At 50.8% G+C, this 18,641-nt stretch overlaps 1 protein-coding gene across 1 annotated transcript; it reads right to left on the bottom strand.

Moving 5' to 3' along the window:
* Positions 1-184: 184 nt before the first annotated feature.
* On the bottom strand, positions 185-18,329 carry SNX15 (sorting nexin 15). Its single transcript, XM_019036025.3, has 9 exons — positions 18,119-18,329; positions 13,201-13,494; positions 8,567-8,602; positions 8,219-8,339; positions 5,806-5,921; positions 5,562-5,709; positions 5,105-5,248; positions 1,930-2,187; positions 185-1,072 (listed from the first exon to the last, which is right to left on the bottom strand). Exons 2-9 carry the CDS (start codon positions 13,297-13,299, stop codon positions 966-968), a joined length of 1,029 nt encoding a protein of 342 aa, XP_018891570.1. The 5' UTR covers positions 13,300-13,494; positions 18,119-18,329; the 3' UTR covers positions 185-965.
* Between the last annotated feature and the right edge of the window lie 312 nt (positions 18,330-18,641).

The following is an 18,641-nucleotide window of genomic DNA, read 5'->3' as shown; positions in this document are numbered from 1 at the left end:
GTCCTCTATTTCCCTGGAGACTATGCTCCCTATTTTCTAGCTCAGGGGCCAGCAAATGTTTTCTGCAAAGGGCCAGGTTGTAAATGTTTTGGGATTTGCAGGCGGCAAAGACTCAACTCCGCAACTGTTCAACTGCCAGTGTAGTGCGAAAGCAGCCATCACAATACTAAATGAATTAGCCTGGTTGTGTTCCAACAAATTTTATTTATAGACTCTTGAATTTCATATAATTTTCACTTGTCACATATAAATTTCACCTGTCATTGTCACAGAATATTATTTTGATTTTTTTAATCATTAAAAAAATGTAAAAACCACTCTCACAGGCCTTACATTAAAAAGGAGGTGGGCCAGATTTGGCTGCAGGTGGGAGTTTGCAGACCCCAGTTCTAGAGGGGTAAACTAATGGTTTAATGACCACAGCTGCTGTTCACACATCAAGACAGACAGATATGGGCCGGGCGTAGTGACTCATGCCTGTAATCTTAGCACTTTGGGGGACTGAGGCGGGTGGATCACTTGAGGTCAGGAGTTCGAGACCAGCCTGGCCAACATGGTGTAACCCCGTCCCTACTAAAAATACAAAATATTAGCTGGGCGTGGTGGCATGTGCCCGCAATCTCAGCTACTGGGGAGGCTGAGACAGGAGAATTGCTTGAACCTGGGAGGTGGAGGTTGCAGTGAGCCGCGATCCCACCACTGCACTCCAGTCTGGGCGACACAGCGAGACTCCAACTCAAAAAAAACCCAAAAAGACAGGCAGGGTCAGAAGTGTGAGTCCTTGATTCCAAGGTGGCAGGTGTAATCAGGGGGCTAATAATTCATTATATTTCTCATTCTTGGTCCAGTTACCTACAGAAATGGCTCCTGTAATTACAAGACCAGGAGGTAGGGCCAGGCCCTGGGGAGAGGAGAAGGGGCTGGCAGTGCAGGAGCAAGAGTCCCAGGGAAGGGCCCACTCCCTGTTAGGGTGGGAGTTGAGACAGGTGCAGGCGCAGGATCTCCTCTGCCCGCTTCAGGTACTCAGCTGCCTTCTTCTTCACACCTTCCTGGCGGGCAGGCAATGGATCACCTGTGGAGAGAGAATGCTCAGCTGAGGCACCTGGGCACCACTGGTCTGGTCAGAACCCCTGGTCGGGTCCTTTACAATTCAAAGAGCATCACCATGTGCTTTTCCCTCCTCTCTGGGGCCCAGCATCCATTCTCCTCATTCTACAAATAAGAAAACTGAGGCCATGCCGGGCGCGGTGGCTCACGCCTGTAATCCCAGCACTTTGGGAGGCCGAGGTGGGTGGATCACGAGGTCAGGGGTTCGAGACCAGCCTGACCAACATGGTGAAAGCCCATCTCTACTAAAACTACAAAAATTCACTGGGTGTGGTGGCACGTGCCTGTAATCCCAGCTACTCAGGAGGCTGAGGCAGGAGAATGGCTTGAACCTGGGAGGTGGAGGTTGCAGTGAGCCAAGATTGTGCCACTGCACTCCAGCCTGGGCGACAGAGCGAGACTCTGTCTCAAAAAATAAAAAAATAAAATAAATAAAAATTCAAAAATTAGCCAGGCATGGTGGTGGGCACCTGTAATCCCAGCTAGTCGGGAGGCTGAGGCAGTAGAATCACTTGAACCTGGGGGGCAGAGGTTGCAGTGAGCCGAGATTGTGCACTCCAGCCTGCAACAAGAGCAAGACTCTGTCTCAAAAAAAAAAAAAAAAAAAAGAGAAAGAAAAAAGAAAACTGAGGCCACAAGAGGTTAAAAAAAACAATAAAAACAACAACAAAAAAAACAGAAACAAAAATCTGCCCAGGTTACACAGCTGGTCAGTGAGGAGTAAAAGGGCTCCTGATCCGTGATTTGCTTGTTTTTTTGCTCCTTTCATCACTGCCCCACCTGGGACCCAGGCCTGACCCTCCACCCTCAGTCCCTACTCACTGGGGACTCCCTGAAGCAAGACATGCACGCCGTCTCGATAGCCCTGGAGCGCAGCAGCGTAAGCGCCTGCCTTCTCATCCCGCAGGGCCTGGGTGATGAGCTCTGTGGCCTGGCTTAGGTAGGCAGGGGTGGGCCCTCCTTCCCCGTCCTCTTCCTCCTCCTGCCCTCCTGGCTCCCAGGGTTCCTGGTCCAGCCTTGCAGACTCCACCTCCGTCGTTGCCAGCTCAGCCACATGGGTGGGGCTGGGAGCTGCGCCTTCTGCAGTTAGAAAGGGAGGACTCGGACCAGACTGGCCCTTCCTTTCCCAGGCCCTCTGCCCAACCCCAAGACCTCTTTTGTCCATCAGGGTATCAGCCTGTCCCCAGTAGAGGGGACCAATGCCAGAGCAATCCAGAAGTCGTCTGTGGATCAAAAACTAGCCATGAGCTATTTGATCGATAGGGTTCACGTGCTTCTGTAAAAACAGCCTTACCTTCCTAATTATGTCTTTAGGTACACACTCTAGTTTGTAAGCTCTGGGTCACTGGTCCTATTTCCCTCTTGACTCCAGTTGACCTAGAAATCCAAAAATCCCCTCCAGAAAGTTTCCCTGAAGGATGCTAGGCCACCACCACCAGGCTGAGGGTAGAAATGCTCCAAGACTTGGAATAATCTTAGAATAGGAGACTTAGAGAATCTCAGGGGTTTTCTGAAGCCTTGCAGTTTCAGCTGAGGCCCCCAAATGTAAAGACAGTGAATGACAGGTGTCCTCACATTTCCCAGGTAAAGGCTCATTATATCCCCCTGGACTGGCTAAAAGGGGGTCGGACATCCTACCTGCAGCTTACACACGAGGCGACTGGAAATCTGGTGCACCTTTGGTGGAAAGGCCTCTGAGGGGAAGGTGCGGGGGCAGGGAGCATCATGATACCCTATCATCCTGCAGAGGGAAAAGGTGGGCGCCTCTCTAACCCCATCCCTGTGAGTTCCATGAGAGCCCTGAGAAGTCCGGGCCTCCTGCAGGAGGGAGAAGGCACCTCCTGGCTGGGCCTACAGCCCTCCATGTATTGCTCAGGGAGCAGAGAGCAGAAGAGTGCCTGGGACACCTGCACACTCGAGTTAAGGAGTTTGCTGTGAAGAAGGGAGACACAGGTGCCCACTCCTTGCCTCGAGAATTCTGGTGGTGAGAGGCCTGTTGGAGGTGTCCACCATGGCAGGGTAGGGAAATAAGGCAGTGTCTGAGCACACTGCAGTTCCAGGCTTTGGGGACTTTTCCCATGGGCTGAGTGAATGTCTCATTGGAGCTGTCTGTGAAGGGTCTTGAAAAGATCCTGGCTGGACACAGTCACTCATGCCTATGATCCAGCACTTTGGGAGGCTGAGGTGGGAGGACTACTTGAGTCCAGGAGCTTGAGACCAGCCTGGGCAACATAGTGAGATCTCATCTCTACAAAAAATCAAAAACTTAACTGGGCGTGATGGTGCATGCCTGTGGTCCTGTCCCAGCTATTTGGGAGGCTGAGGTGGGAGGATCGCTTAAGCCTAGGAGTTGGAGGCTGCAGTGAGCCATGATCGCACCACTGCCCTCTAGCCTGGTGACAGAGCCAGACTCTGTCTCAAAAAATAAATAAATAAAAATAAAAAAATAAAAAAGGAGAGGAAAAAAAATAGAAAAGCTCCTGCCCAGGCAGCTAGCTGCCCAGCAGGGACTCAGCTGGCACAAGAACAGAGCACTTGGATGCCTGCCACCCAGAGGCCAGGCATAACAGCCCTGTGACACCAACACTGCCTTTCCCTCCCATTCCTTCTTCCCACTCCCCAACCCTGGAGAGGCAGGAGCAGGAACGGGAGGAGGCAGAACAAGAAAAGTGAAAGAGGCAGGGCACTTTGGCTCACGCCCGTAATCTCAGCACTCTGGGAGGCGGAGGAAGGTGGATCACTTGAGGGTCAGGAGTTTGAGACCAGCCTGACCAAAATGGTGCAACCCTGTCTCTACTCAAAATACAAAAATTAGCCAGGCATGGTGGCGCGCACCTGTAGTCCCAGCCACTCAGGAGGCTGAGGCAGGAGAATCGCTTGAATCCGGGAGGTGGAGGTGGGAGTGAGCTGAGATCGCGCCACTGCACTCCAGCCTGGGCAATCCAGAGCAAGATTCGATCTCAAAAAAAAAAAAAAAAAAAAAGGGCCAAGCGCGGTGGCTCACATCCGTAATCCCAGCACTTTCAGAGGCTGAGTCAGGCGCACCACCTGAGGTCGGGAGTTTGAGACCAGCCTGACCAACATGGAAAAATCCCATCTCAACTAAAAATACAAAATTAGCCAGGCACCATGGTGCGCGCCTGTAGTCGCGGCTACTCGGGAGGCTGAGGCAGGAGAATCGCTTGAACCTGGGAGGTTGCAGTGAGCAGAGATTGCGCCACTGTACTCCAGACTGCGACAAAGTGAGACTCTGTCTCAAAAAAAGAAAAAGAATAACAGACATGGACTCTTGCTATATTGCCCAGGCTGGTCTTGAATTCCTGGGCTCAAGCAATCTTTCCTGCCTCAGCCTCCCAAAGTGTTGAGATTACAGGTGTGAGCCAATGTGCCAGGCGTTGGCAAATTTTAGAATGAAAAACTCCAGTGTCTCAGAGCTTGGGACTGTCGAGTCCCAGGATCTCACAGCAAGAAGGTGCCCAGGACCCTGACCTCCATCGGGGGGGCCCTTCTACCTCCAGCATCCCCAAATGCCAGTGGCTCCAGACCCCCAGAGGGATTTCCCTTTGCAGCTGCCCTTTGAGCTAAGGACTCACTCCCATTGACCAGCAGGCCTCTTGCCTTCAGGATCTGCAGCCAGACCCTGGCCAGTCAGGAAATCCCACCACGAGCTTGCAGGGAAGGAACTTAAATGTCCCAGAGCAGCGTGACCTGGCTGTTTCCAAAGCCTTCTCAGTGAGATGGCCCCAACATGGGAAGTGCCTCCTTTCCTTCCTCGTGGCTACTTGTTGCACAGGTGCATCCAGCACACTACACCACGTGCCCTGGCACAGGGCTTTTAATTCTCATTGAAGCTGCTATTGGCCCACAGGGCAGCACTGCTGAGGAGACGTCTTTCCCTGATCTGCGCAGGCACTGAGCAGGCTAGTGGGGCTCTGCCCTCCTCCCTGTCCCAAGGACGTCCTGCCCTGGCTCCTTCCCGGCTGTCCCAGCTCATTACCTTCCTTGGAGAAGGGGTCGAAGAGGGCAAGCTCAGCCTCGGTGAGGGGGCCTCGGGCAGGGGAACCAGACGCCTCCTCGGTGCTCTCACAGTTAAAGAGGAGATCCAGGGCCTCCTGGGCAGGGCTGGATGGTGGGGGGTCCACTGAGGAAGAGATAATTGGGGTCATGAATACCTGCGTTTATTTCTCAGCTTTCAAAATAGAATTACTCTCTCCTTAAACCCTTGCAGCAACCATGGGCATAGACAAGCCTGTTATTAGGGTTTGTGCCCATTTTACAGATTAAGAAACTGTAGCACAGAGAAGGAAAAGGACCTGCCCAAAGTTCCTCAGCCAGTTAAGTGATAGACCTGGGACACACACACATTTCTCAGTAAGATCACTGAGGAGGGAGTGTGGCCCCCCTCCCCACTCTGCACCCTCCAGCCCTGGTTCCCTCCTCCCACCCCGATGTACCTGGCACCTCCAATTCCTCGAGGCCCCTCCTTTCTGCAGGGAGCAGTTGGGGTAGCCGGGGGTCATCAGGGGGTGGGGTGGGGATCAGAGGGGGTGGCAGGATGTGCAGGTCCCTGGACACCTCCAAGGGTCGGGTTACCTCCCCACCCTGCAGGACAGAAAGATCAGACATGGGGAGTCATGGGGTGCAATCTGGTGGGTCTGTAAGTGGCCCAAGTTCTGGGAAGGTGGAAGGTGCACATACCCGGAAGAACTCCTTGAGCTGGGGGCTGTTGTTGAGCGCAGGTATGTGCACAGTGAAGCGAAGCAGGTCCTCTGCCCCCTTTCGCCGCTCCTCGATCACTGAGGCTTCAAACCGGCCTACAGCCCCCAGGACAAGGAACAGGGGAGAGTGGCGGTGACCCACAGGGGCTTCTGCCCCAAGGCCACTTTTCCTGGTCCTGCCTGAGATGCTCTGAGCAACTCACTGCCCTCCTACCCATTCTCCCAGCAATCTGCCCTGGCTCCTCCTGGGGTGAGGTAGGGGCTTCCAGGAGGGATCAATTTCCCTATTCATTCATTTGCCAGATGTTTACTGAGCACCTACTATATGCTAGACTCAGAAGGTGAACAGGGGAGGAACCAGTCTCTGCCCTTGTGAATATCATATCCTACCCAGGGGGAGCTAGGCAGTTAACAAGAAACAAAAGCATTTCTGATGGCTTTGATCTAATGAGAAAAGTAAGGCTCAGAGAGGGAAAGTGACTTGCCCAAGGTCACAAAGCAAGGAGCCCCCATTTATTTTTTGAGAAAAGGACTGGCTGTGTTACCCAGGCTGGTGTGCAGTGGCACGATCTCAGCTCACTGCAACCTCTGCCTCCTGGGATCAAGCCGCCCTCCCGTCTCAGCCTCCCAGGTAGCTGGGACTATAGGTGCACACCATCATGCCTGGCTAATTTTTGTATTTTTTGTAGAGATGGGGTTTTACCATGTTGCCCAGGCTGGTCTTGAACTCCTGAGCTCAAGTGATTACCTTGCCTTGGCTTCCCAAAGCACTGAGATTACAGGTGCGAGCCACAGTTTCACTGCTCTGTCCTAGGTATTTTGCAGAGCAGGCTAACTCTGGTCCAGTTACTGTGCGGCCAGTCTGTGGTACTTCCCCACTGGCCTGGCATAACCTGACAGCAGCAATCCTTTACCTTGCTTCAAAAGAACATCTCGGCCAGGCACGGTGGCTCACACCTATAATCCCAGCGTTTTGGGAGGCCAAGGCAGGTGGATCACTTGAGGTTAGGAGTTCGAGACCAGCCTGGCCAACATGGTGAAACCCTGTCTCTACTAAAAATAAAAAAAATTAGGTGTGGTGGCGCACACTATTTGGGAGGCTACTTGGCTATTTGGGAGGCTGAGGCAGGAGAATTGCTCAAACCTGGGAGGCAGAGTTTGCAGTGAGCTGATATCATGCCACTGGACTCCAGCCTGGGCGACAGAGTGAGACTCTCTCTCAAAAAACAAAAACAAAAACCAATAACAAAAAAGAACATCTCACATGAGTACGCAGACCCAAGCAACTGGTCAGCACTGTCTAATACAGATATGAGCTACATATGCAATTTTAAATTTTCTAGCAGCTACATTAAATAAAAGGAAAAAAGAAACAATTTTTTTTTTTTTTTTTTTTTTTTTGAGACGGAGTCTCACTCTGTCGCCTGGGCTGGAGTGCAATGGCACAATCTTGGCTCACTGCAACCTCTGCCTCCCGGGTTCAAGCGATTCTCCTGCCTCAGCCTCCTGAGTAGCTGAGATTACAAGCACTCGCCACTACACTCAGCTAATTATTTGTATTTTTAGTAGGGACGCGGTTTCACCACGTTGGCCAGGCTGGTCTCAAACTCCTGATCTCGTGATTCGCTTGCCTCGGCCTCCCAAAGTGCTGGGATTACAGGTGTGAGCCATCACACCTAGCCACAAGTTAATTTTAATATTTTATTTAACCCAATATATCCCAAATATTCTCATTGCAACATGTAATCAATATACTAAGTATTGAGATGGGCTGGGTGCAGTGTCTCACGCCTGTAATCCCAGCACTTTGGGAAGCCGAGGCAGGCAGGTCAGCTGAGGTCAGGAGTTCAAGACCAGCCTGGCCAATATGATGAAACTCTGTCTCTACTAAAAATACAAAAATTAGCCAGGCGTGGTGGTGCACACCTGTTATCCCAGCTACTGGGGAGACTGATGCAAGAGAATCCCTTGAACCTGGAAGGTGGAGGTTGCAGTGAGCCAAGGCAGCGCCACTGTACTCCAGCCTGGGTGACAAAGTGAGGCTGTCAACAACAACAAAAAAGAAAAAGGAAAATAAAATGGAGCTGATAAAGACAGGATTTTTTTTTCTTTGAGATGGAGTTTTGCCTCGGCCTCCCAAAGTGCTAGGATTACAGGCATGAGCCACACGCCCGGCCCAACAGGAATGTTAAAAGGTGAAATACATAGTAAGGGTTAGGCTACTCTGAGCCTCAGTTTCCCCATCTGTCAAATGAGGTCATCTCTAAGGGCCCTTCCAAACATGTCTCTGCCCAGGGTTTCAGGCCCTCTCTATCCAGCCCCCACTGGCGGAGGTCCCCTTTTGCCCAATGCTCCCTCCATCTTTGGCCCGAGTGCCCCAATCTAACACTCACCAAACACCTGGGCCCGGGGGAAAGCAGGGAACTCCTCGAGGCGGCGGAAGAGGTTGCGGTGGGTGTAGGCCAGGTCTCCATGCAGCTTGCGGAAGTCGCTGTACCGCTTCCAGACCACCACCTACGAGGGACATGAGACTTGCCCAGAACCAGCAATGGTGGGAGGCAGCCGCCCCCATGCCCAGCCTGCCCCCAGCGGGTGTGAGGATCAGGAAGCAGCTGCAGCAGCCCCTCGCCCAGGGACAGGGAGGAAGGAGGGCCGATGTCCAAGCAGAGTTACCAGCTGCCCCTTGACAGTTTCCAGATCTGGAACTGCAGAACAGTCCCTCTTCCTCCCAGGAGCCTCACCTCTTTGACATCCTCTGGGTCCTTCTTTGAGATGAACTGAGAAAGAAAGGCAAGAGCTGGTTGAGACCAGAGACTGCCATCTGACACCCTCTCACCCTGTAATGCCCCAGGTGCCTCCTAGTCCCCCTCACGGGGCAGTGGCCTTTGGCCATTGGCCTCTGGCATCAAGGCACCCTGGCTTTAAGCCTTCGCTTGTAATTTTAGCAACTTTTCCTACTATGTACCTCAGTTTCTCCATCTATCAAATAGGAGGACCCCTAAAGGCCCATTTGGACTGCTCCAACCTCAGCCCAACTTTTTTTTTTTTGAGATGGAGTCTCGCTCTGTCACCCAGGCTGGAGTGCAGTGGCACACTCTCAGCTCACTGCCACCTCTGCCTTCAGGGTTCAAGCGATTTTCCTACCTCAGCCTCCCAAGAAGCTGGGACTACAGACATGCACCACCACGCCTGCTAATGTTTGTATTTTTAGTAGAGATGGGGTTTCACCATGTTGGCCAAGCTGGTCTGGAACTCGTGACCTCAAGTGATCCGCCCGCCTCAGCCTCCCAAAGTGCTGGGATTACAAGCGTGAGCACCCGGCCATCAGCCCAATTTTTATCCCAGTTCCTTGAACAGACCAAGTCCCTCCATCTCCTTCTGAAACCAAAGAACCCCAAGTCTCCAAAGAAGGGAAGTTCTGCCTCAGGAACCTCCTTCCCTGCGGGAGAAGGTCCTGCGCTTCAGTGCCCTGGACACAGAAGAAACCATCACTGGAGTTGAAGTCCCTGGAAGGGCAGACTTGGGTCTGAGGTGAAAACAAGATTCGGTTTTCATCGTTATGTTCATAATAATTTTAAAATAATGTCCTGTGGTTTAGGGTACTTGACAGTTTAATAACATCTCCTATGCCAGGCACAGTGGCTCACACCTGTAATGCCAGCACTTTAGGGGGCCCAGGTGGGCAGATCACTTAAGTCCAGGAGTTTGAGGCCAGCCTGGGCAACATAGTGACACCCAGTATCTGCAAAAAATACAAAAAATTAGCTGGGTGTGGTGGCATGGCACACCTGTAGTCCCAGCTACTTAGAAGGCTGAGGTGGGAGGATCACTTGAGCATGTTAAGCAGAGGTTGCAGTGAGCTGAGATCACACCACTGCACTCCAGCCCGGAGAGAGTGAGACCCTGTCTCTCACACACTAAATAAATAAATAAAAACATCTATTTCTTATCCTAGATCCCACTGAGGCAGACATAATTGACATGCCCACTTAAGAGATGAGGAAATGGAGGCTCTGAGAGGTGTGGCCATAGAAGACCACACACTAAGTAAGAAAGACGGCTGGGACTAAAACCCTGGACTTCGCTTTTGACAACAGAGACTTGCCTAAAATATTCTGGTAAAAGAAACTATTTAAAAGCCATTGAGTGGCCAGGTGTGGTGTCTCACGCCTGTAATCCCAGCACTTTGGGAGGCCGAGGTGGGAGAATCACTTGAGGTCAGGAGTTCGAGACCAGCCTAGCCAACATGGTGAAATCCTGTCTCTACTAAAAATACAAAAATTAGCCAGGCGTGGTGGCAAGCACCTGTAGTCCCAGCTACTTGGGAGGCTGAGGCAGGAGAATCACTTGAACCCGGGAGGCAGAGGTTGCAGTGAGCTGAGATCATGCCACTGCACTCCAGCCTGGCAACACAGTGAGACTCCATCTCAAAAAAAAAAAAAAAAAAAATTATAGGCCAGGTACGGTGGGTCATGGTGGCCTGTAATCCTAACACTTTGGAAGGCCAAAATGGGAGGATTGCTTGAGGCCAGGAGTTTGAGACCAGCCTGGGCAACATGGCAAAACTCTGTCTCTACAAAAACAAATTTTTTTTTTTTTTTTTTGAGATGGAGTCTCACTCTGTCACCAGGCTGGAGTGCAGTGGTGCGATCTCGGCTCACTGGAACCTCTGCCTCCTGGGTTCAAGCAATTCTCCTGCCTCAGCCTCCCGAGTAGCTGGGACTACAGGCGAGCGCCACCATGCCCAGCTATGTTTTGTACTTTTAGTAGAGATGGGGTTTCACCATGTTGGCCAGAATGGTCTCGATCTCTTGACCTCATGATCCACCCGCCTTGGCCTCCCAAAGTGCTGGGATTACAGGCATGAGTCACCGCGCCCAGTCTCTACAAAAAATTTAAAAATTAAGCTAGGCGTAGTGGTACATGCTTGTAGTCCCAGCTACTCAGGAGGCTGAGGCAAGAGGATGGATTGAATCCAGGAACTTGAGGCTGCAGTAAGACATGAATCATGCCACTGCACACCAGCCTGGGTGACAGAGCAAGACCCCGTCGCAAATAAAATAAAATAAAATAAAATAAGATAAAATAAAATAAAATAAAATAAAAATATAGGCCAGGCGCGGTGGCTCACACCTGTAATTCCAGCACTTGGGGAGGCCGAGGTGGGAGGATAACTTGAGGTCAGGAGTTCGAGACCAGCCTGGCCAACACAGTGAAATCCCGTCTGTACTAAAAACACAAAAAGTAGCCGGGTGTGGTGGCACACGCCTATAATCCCAGCTACTCAGAAGGCTGAAGCAGGAGAACTGCATGAACCCAGGAGGTGGAGGCTACAGTGAGCTGAGATCACGCCACTGTACTCCAGCCTGGGCGACAGAGCAAGACTCCGTCTCAAAAAATATATACATATATATATTTATATATTATGTGCTTTATATTTTATATATATTTATTATATATAATACATTATATAATATGTATAAAAATATATCAAAGTAATGCATGTTGCTTGGTTTAAAAAGCCAATGGGAGGCCAGGTGTGGTGGCTCACACCTGTAATCCCAGCACTTTGGGAGCTGAGGCTGGTGGATCACTTGAGGTCAGTGGATCACTTGAGGTCAGGAGTTCCAGACCAGCCTGGCTAACATGGTGAAACCCCATCTCTGCCAAAAAATACGAATATTAGCTGGGCATGGTGACGCGCGCCTGTAGTCCCAGCTACCTGGGAGGTTGAGGTGGGAGAATCTGAACACGGGCGACGGAAGTTTGCAGTGAGCTGAGATCGAGTCACTTCACTCCAGTCTGGGCGACAGTGAGACTCTGTCTCAAAAACAAAACAAAACAACGACACAAAAAAGCCACTGGGAAGACTTATTTTTATTTATTTATTTATTTATTTATTTATTTATTTATTTACATTTTTGAGACGGAGTCTCGCTCTGTCTCCCAGGCTGGAGTGCAGTGGCACAATCTCGGCTCACTGCAAGCTCCGCCTCCTGGGTTCACTCCATTCTTCTGCCTCAGCCTCCCGAGTAGCTGGGACTACAGGCACACGCTGCCACACCCCTCTAAATTTTTGTATTTTTAGTAGAGATGGGGTTTCACCATGTTAGCCAGGATGGTCTCGATCTCCTGACCTCGTGATCCGCCCGCCTCGGCCTCCCAAAGTGCTGGGATTACAGGCGTGAGCCACCACGCCCAGCCGCCACTGGGAAGACTTGTAATAAAAGGTTACAGTTCCTTGCCACATCCTTCCCACCCCAACCCCACCTCTAGTCTATCTTCCCAGGGACAATCTATTTATTTGCTTTTTTTTTTTTTTAAGTTGTGTGTGTGTGTGTGTATTTTAATATGGATCCGGGGTCTCACTATGTTGCCCAGGCTCGTCTTGAACTCCTGAGCTCAAGCAATCTGCTGCCTCAGCCTCCCAAAGTGCTGGGATTTACAGGCATGAGCCACTGAGCCCGGCCTTATTTGCGTTATTTTTAGGCATGGAAAAGACATAAACGATTTGGGGAAAGCATATTTTAAATAGCTAAAATTCTGCACTTAGATCACTTTGGAAGTGTCCTTACGTGCCTGCTTTGCTTTTATAGTTAACTAATGCACCAGCTTAATAGTCGCCTGGTTGAAAATTCTAAAAGTACAAAAAATTTACAGTAAAAAGTCTTCCCCCAACTCCTGTCCCCAGTGACACAGTTCCTTTCCCTGGGGACCTTCCTTGCTACCAGTTCTTGTTATCATTCTACAGGTGTCCTGTTTTACTGTTTCATTTTTAATTATTGTCATGGTTTCTTCCATGTCTCTCTATAAATTGTGCTTATGATGTTGTTATCGCTTCATATATCAACTCTAGCCTATCTATCTTCCTGCTGTGACCTTGATATGGCGACTTACTCCTTAAGTCCTTCTGCGCTGCATGAATTTTTTTCAACCACTGACCAGTATTATTTTTTGAAAAATTAAAAATGGTTAAACTCGTTAAAGGGAGTTTATGTAACATCAAACAAACCAATAAACAAAACTTACTCTACGAGAATGGAGTACTAATATTTGGATTAAACCAGAGTTTTCATGTTAATTTAGAGAAATTCACAGCCTGATGCCCAGACACTACACTCCGGGCGTGGGCATACACGCCTTGCCTGTCCGGGAACGGCCGTCAACGCCCTTTTAAAAAAGACAGCGCTCACCCACGACCCCGCCCCCTGGTGGTTAAACATGTAAACTAAGCCTCGTACTGCAACCTCCCCTTAAAGGGGAAACCCATTTCTGTCGTCTAAAAAGGTAGCAGTGGCTGCACCGCCTTTCCTTAAGGTAAAACTCGGCGCCCCTCTAGTTAAAAGGGTAAAGTACGCGCTGGGCCCCACCTCACCTGCGCGGTTACTTTGTACTCGGTGTAGCCCTTGGGGTGAGTCCTGGGGTCCGACACTGTGTAGTGCCGCAGGAAGTCATCCTTCGCCTGGCGGGACATGAAACCGAGCTGGAGCGGAGCGGAGCGCCGGCCTCCACCTCCTCGCCGTACCCACCTCTCCGGCCCAGCCTCCGCCCGTCGCCGCCTCGCCCAGGCCTGCGCTCTTCTTCCTCTGGCCTAGGGATTTTGTCGCAAGTGACAGCGCTGTTCCGATCCCGGGTGCGCGGCCAAGGGAGCGTCTGAAAAGTTCCTTCTCTGTGGTGAAGCGTAAACCCAGGTCATTGGAAAGATTGGTTGGGAAGGCTGTGATCACTCGTCTCATTTCTCCCGGGTGATCAAGCCCACCCTATCCAAGCGTAAACCCTTGTCACAGACCTCCAAACGACTTCTCCCCGCTTCCCAAATCCCTGCTTTCATTCATCCACCCAACTCTTATTGTGTCCAGTATGTACAGGACAACGTCAAATTATTTCCCTGTCTCCCTCCACAGGATTCCCTAATTCATGTTTTCTGGAAAGTAGAGGAAGCAAAGAACGCTGGAGAAGCAGGATGGTGTCATGGGCTCTGAGTCACGACTCTTAGTAGCTGTAGGAGTTTCCCTTAACTACTCAGCCTCAGTTTCTCATCTGTAGAATGGAGATGTTTATAATAGAATCTGTGTAGGGCAGTGGAGCTTTTTTGCGATGGGTTTGCTGCCAGAACACAGATGTCGTGAAAACCATCGTTAAATCAAAGCCAAAATGGGGGTTTGGCGCGGTGGTTCACGCCTGTAATCCCAGCATTTTGGGCAGTGGAGGCAGGCGGATCACTTGAGGTCAGGAGTTCAAGACCAGCCTGGCCAACATGGTGAAACCCCGTTTCTACTAAAAATACAAAAATTAGCTGGGCGTGGTGGCGCACGCCTGTAATTCCAGCTACTCCAGGGGCTGAGCTGGCTGATGGCTTCAGCCCAGGAGGTTGAGGCTGCAGTGAGCTGCAATCACACCACTGCACTCCAGCCTGGGCAACAGAGTGAGACTCCATCTCAAAAGAAAGGGAGCAGGGGAGGGAAAAGACTCAGCTCAACATCGTCATCTGATTTGGGCAAGTCCAGCACTACTGGCCATCTGATCTACAAGTGTGGTGGGATCCACAAAAGAACCATCGACAATTTTGAGGAAGCTGCTGAGATGGGAAAGGGCTCCTTCAAGCATACCTGGGTCTTGGGTAAGCTGAAAGTTGAACGTGAGAGTGGTATCACCACTGATACCTCCCTGCTGGCAATTGAGACCAGCAAGTACTATGTGACCATCATCAATGGCCCAGGATGCAGAGACTTTATCAAAAACCTGATTACAGGCACATCTCAGGCTAATTGTGCTGTCCTGATTGTTGCTGCTGGTGTTGATGAATTTGAAGCTGGTAATTCCAAGAATGGGAAGACGCGTGAGCACACCCTTCTGGCTTACACGCTGGGTGTGAAACTAATTGTTGGTGTTAACGAAATGGATCCCAATGAGCCACCCTAAAGAGGAGAGATGGGGGCCGGGCGTGGTGGCTCACGCCTGTAATCCCAGCAGTTTGGGAGGCAGAGGTGGGTGGATTAGGAAGTCAGGAGTTCAAGACCAGCCTGACCAAGATGGTGAAACCCCGTCTCTACTAAAAATAGAAAAATTAGCTGGGCATGGTGGCGGGTGCCTGTAATCCCAGCTACTTGGGAGGCTGAGGCAGAGAATTGCTTGAAACCGGGAGGCAGAGGTTGCAGTGAGCTGAGATCGTGCCACTGCACTCCAGCCTGGGCGACAGAGGACAGAGTGAGACTCCGTCTCAAAAAAAAAAAAAAAAAAAAAAGGAGAGATGGGGGAAATCATTAACGAAATCAGCACCTACATTAAGAAATTGGCTACAACTCTGACATAGTAGTATTTGTGCCAATATCTGGTTGGAGTGGTGACAACAGGCGGGAGCCAAGAGCTCACATGCCTTGGCTCAAGGGATGGAAAGTCACCTGTAAAGATGGTGATGCTGTGGAACCACGCTGCTCGGAAGCTCTAGATTGCATCCTACCACCAACTCACAAGCTCTTGGTTCTGCCCCTCCAGATGTCCACAAAATTGGTGGTATTGGTACTGTCAGTGTGGGCCACGTGGAGACTGGTGTTCCCAAACCTGGCATGGGTTTTGAGACCTTTGCTCCAGTCAGTGTTAGAATTGAAGCAAAAATCTGTTGAAATGCAGCATGAAGTTGGTAGGCTTAAATACAATACATAGTATTTAGTGCAGAGGAAGCATTGTGAATAGCCACTCTTGTTCCTGGAATTCAGGTGTACAGGTGCGGTGCCTTGGTCTTCAGAAAGAAGCAAAGCATGGCATGGGGCTCATGCCTGTAATCCCAGCCCTTTGGGAGGCCAAGGCGGGAGGATCACTTGAGGCCAGGAGTTCGAGACCAGCCTGGGCAACAGGCTGCCCCTGATTTCATGAGAAATTTAAAAATTAGCTGGGGGCCAGGTGCAGTGGCTCATGCCTGTAATCCCAGCACTTTGGGGAGCCAAGTTGGGCGGATTACTTGATATCAGGAGTTCAAGACCAGCCTGGCCAACATGGTGAAACACCATCTCTACTAAAAATACAAAAATTAGCCAGGTGTGGTGACGGGTGCCTATAATCCCAGCTACTCGGGAGGGAGAATGGGGCAGGAGAGTTGCTTGAACCCGGCAGGCAGAGATTGCACTTAACCTCCTGGAGGAAATGTCATTCAGGAGCCAGTCAATGCCAGGCAGCGGGTTCTCCCCAGCAGTGGGGCTGCAGCCCTTGACGTACCAGTGGTGGCTGCAGAGAGTCCAGATGCAGGGCCTGGGAGAACAAAGGTGCTGGTGGTGGCCAGTGACCGCAGACCCTTCCCTCCCTGCTCAAGGGTCAGCCCATCCAGGAAGCCTCCCCGGCCCCTGGGAGAGCTTATCTGTTCCCTGGGGCACCTGAGCTCTCTGTACAGTGCCACGCCAGTGCCACCCCTTAGTGTCCCATATAAGAGAGGGTCCTGATAGGCGGCACTGCGTAGGGCTGTCCCTAACTGTATTGCTGAATGGAATGGGTAGTACTTAGAACAGTGTAGGGAAAAGAGAGATCAGACTGTTACTGTATCTATGTAGAAAGGGAAGATAGAAGAAATTTCTTCTTGACCTGTACCCTGAACAATTGCTTTGCCCTGAGATGCTGTTAATCTGTAACTTTGCCCCAGCCACTTTGCCCCAACCCCTTTGCCCCAACCTTGAGCTCACAAAAACATGTGTTGTATGGAATGAAGGTGGTTTTTTTTTTTTTTTTGAGATAGAGTCTCACTCTGTCGCCCAGGCTGGAGTGCAGTGGCGCCATCTCGGCTCACTGCAAGCTCCGCCTCCCGGGTTCATGCCATTCTCCTGCCTCAGCCTCCCGAGTAGCTGGGACTATAGGCGCCCACCACTACACCCGGCTAATTTTTTGTATTTTTAGTAGAGACGGGGTTTCACCGTGTTAGCCAGGATGGTCTCAATCTCCTGACCTCGTGATTCGCCTGCCTCAGCCTCCCAAAGTTCTGAGATTACAGGCGTGAGCCACCGCGCCCGGCCTTGGAATCAAGGTTTAAGGGATCTAGGGCTGTGCAGGACATGCCTTGTTAACAAAATGTTTACAGGCAGTATGCTTGGTAAAAGTCATTGCCATTCCCTAGTCTCAATAAACCAGGGGCACAATGCACTGCGGAAAGCTGCAGGGACCTCTGTCCTGGAAAGCCGGATATTGTCCAAGGTTTCTCCCCATGTGATAGTCTGAAATATGGCCTCGTGGGATGAGAAAGATCTGACCGTCCCCCAGCCCAACACCCATAAAGGGTCTGTGCTGAAGTGGGTTAGTAAAAGAGGAAAGCCTCTTGCAGTTGAGATAGAGGAAGGCCACTATCTCCTGCCTGCACCTGGGAACTGAATGTCTCGGTATAAAACCAGACTGTACATTTGTTGAATTCTGAGATAGGAGAAAAACCGCCCTATGGCGGGAGGCGAGACATGTTGGCAGCAATGCTGCCTTGTTATTCTTTATTCCACTGAGATGTTTGGGCAGAGAGAAACATAAATCTGGCCTACGTGCACATCCAGGCATAGTACCTCCCCTTGAACTCAATTATGACACAGATTCTTTTGCTCACGTTTTTTTGCTGACCTTCTCCCTATTATCACCCTGCTCTCCTACCACATTCTTCTTGCTGAGATAGTGAAAATAATAATCAATAAAAACTGAAGAAACTAAGAGACCGGTCCCAGTGCGGGTCCTTGGTACGCTGAGCGCCGGTCCCCTGGGCCCACTTTTCTTTCTCTATACTTTGTGTCCTATTTCTTTTCTCAGTCTCTCATCCCACCTGACAAGATATACCCACAGGTGTGGAGGGACAGGCCACCCCTTCACACAGAACCCTGCAGAGTAAGTAGCTGCTAGGACCCTGTGCCATGAAAACATCTGCCAGTCTTGCCACTTGGATTGGACCCCTGGGGTGGCCTCATTTCCTATCCTTTCCCAGCCTGGCACTGCTTCTGAGTTCCTGTAGCCTTCAGGGAAGGCCTCAGCTACCCCTGCCTGATGTGGCCCCCCTCCCACCCTCTGGCTGCACTCCCTTCTACACATGACTCTATGCACCTCCCCATTTCCCAAGAGCCCTTGCTCTTTTTTTTTTTTTTTTTTTTTTTTTTTTTGAGACAGAGTCTTGCTCTGTCACCCAGGCTGGAGTGCAGTGGCGCAATCTCGGCTCACTGCCAGCTCCGCCTTCCCGGGTTCACGCCATTCTCCTGCCTCAGCCTCCCGAGTAGCTGGGACTACAGGCGCCCGCCACCACGCCCAGATAATTTTTTGTATTTTTAGTAGAGATGGGGTTTCACCGTGTTAGCCAGGATGGTCTCGATCTCCTGACTTCATGATCCGCCCATCTCGGCCTCCCAAAGTGCTGGGATTACAGGTGAGCCACCGCGCCCGGCCGGAGCCCTTGCTCTTCATGCCTGTCCTGTGATCCCCTCTGCCTGAATCTGTGCTGGCCTTGTACAGCTGTTCAGGTTGTCCACTGCACATGGGTTCCTGGCTGCAACAGAGAATTGGGAGCTGAATTTCAGCCCATGTTCCATGCAAAAAGTTGGAGCCCTGGTCTGCAGCTGTGTCTGTTTTTCTAATTCATACCTATGAGAGTTGGACTTCCCCTGGTGAACTGTCTTCCCTTTCCTCTACCTAGAAAACTACTCGTGCTTTACTCCCAGCTTTAATGTGACCTCCTTTAGGAAGCCTGCCTTGACTCCTCCAGATGGAATCAGTTGCACCGTGTCCCATGCTTCTATAACTTTTTCTGCATCCCTTTGACATAGCCACAGTTCACCATTGACTCCAATGATCCATTCCTTTCTGTCCCCTGCT

Source organism: Gorilla gorilla, chromosome 9, assembly GCF_029281585.2.
Source record: "Gorilla gorilla gorilla isolate KB3781 chromosome 9, NHGRI_mGorGor1-v2.1_pri, whole genome shotgun sequence".
NCBI classification, from domain to species: domain Eukaryota; kingdom Metazoa; phylum Chordata; class Mammalia; order Primates; family Hominidae; genus Gorilla; species Gorilla gorilla.
The sequence above is the reverse complement of the archived record's forward strand: the minus strand, read 5'-3'. Positions and strand labels throughout refer to the sequence as shown.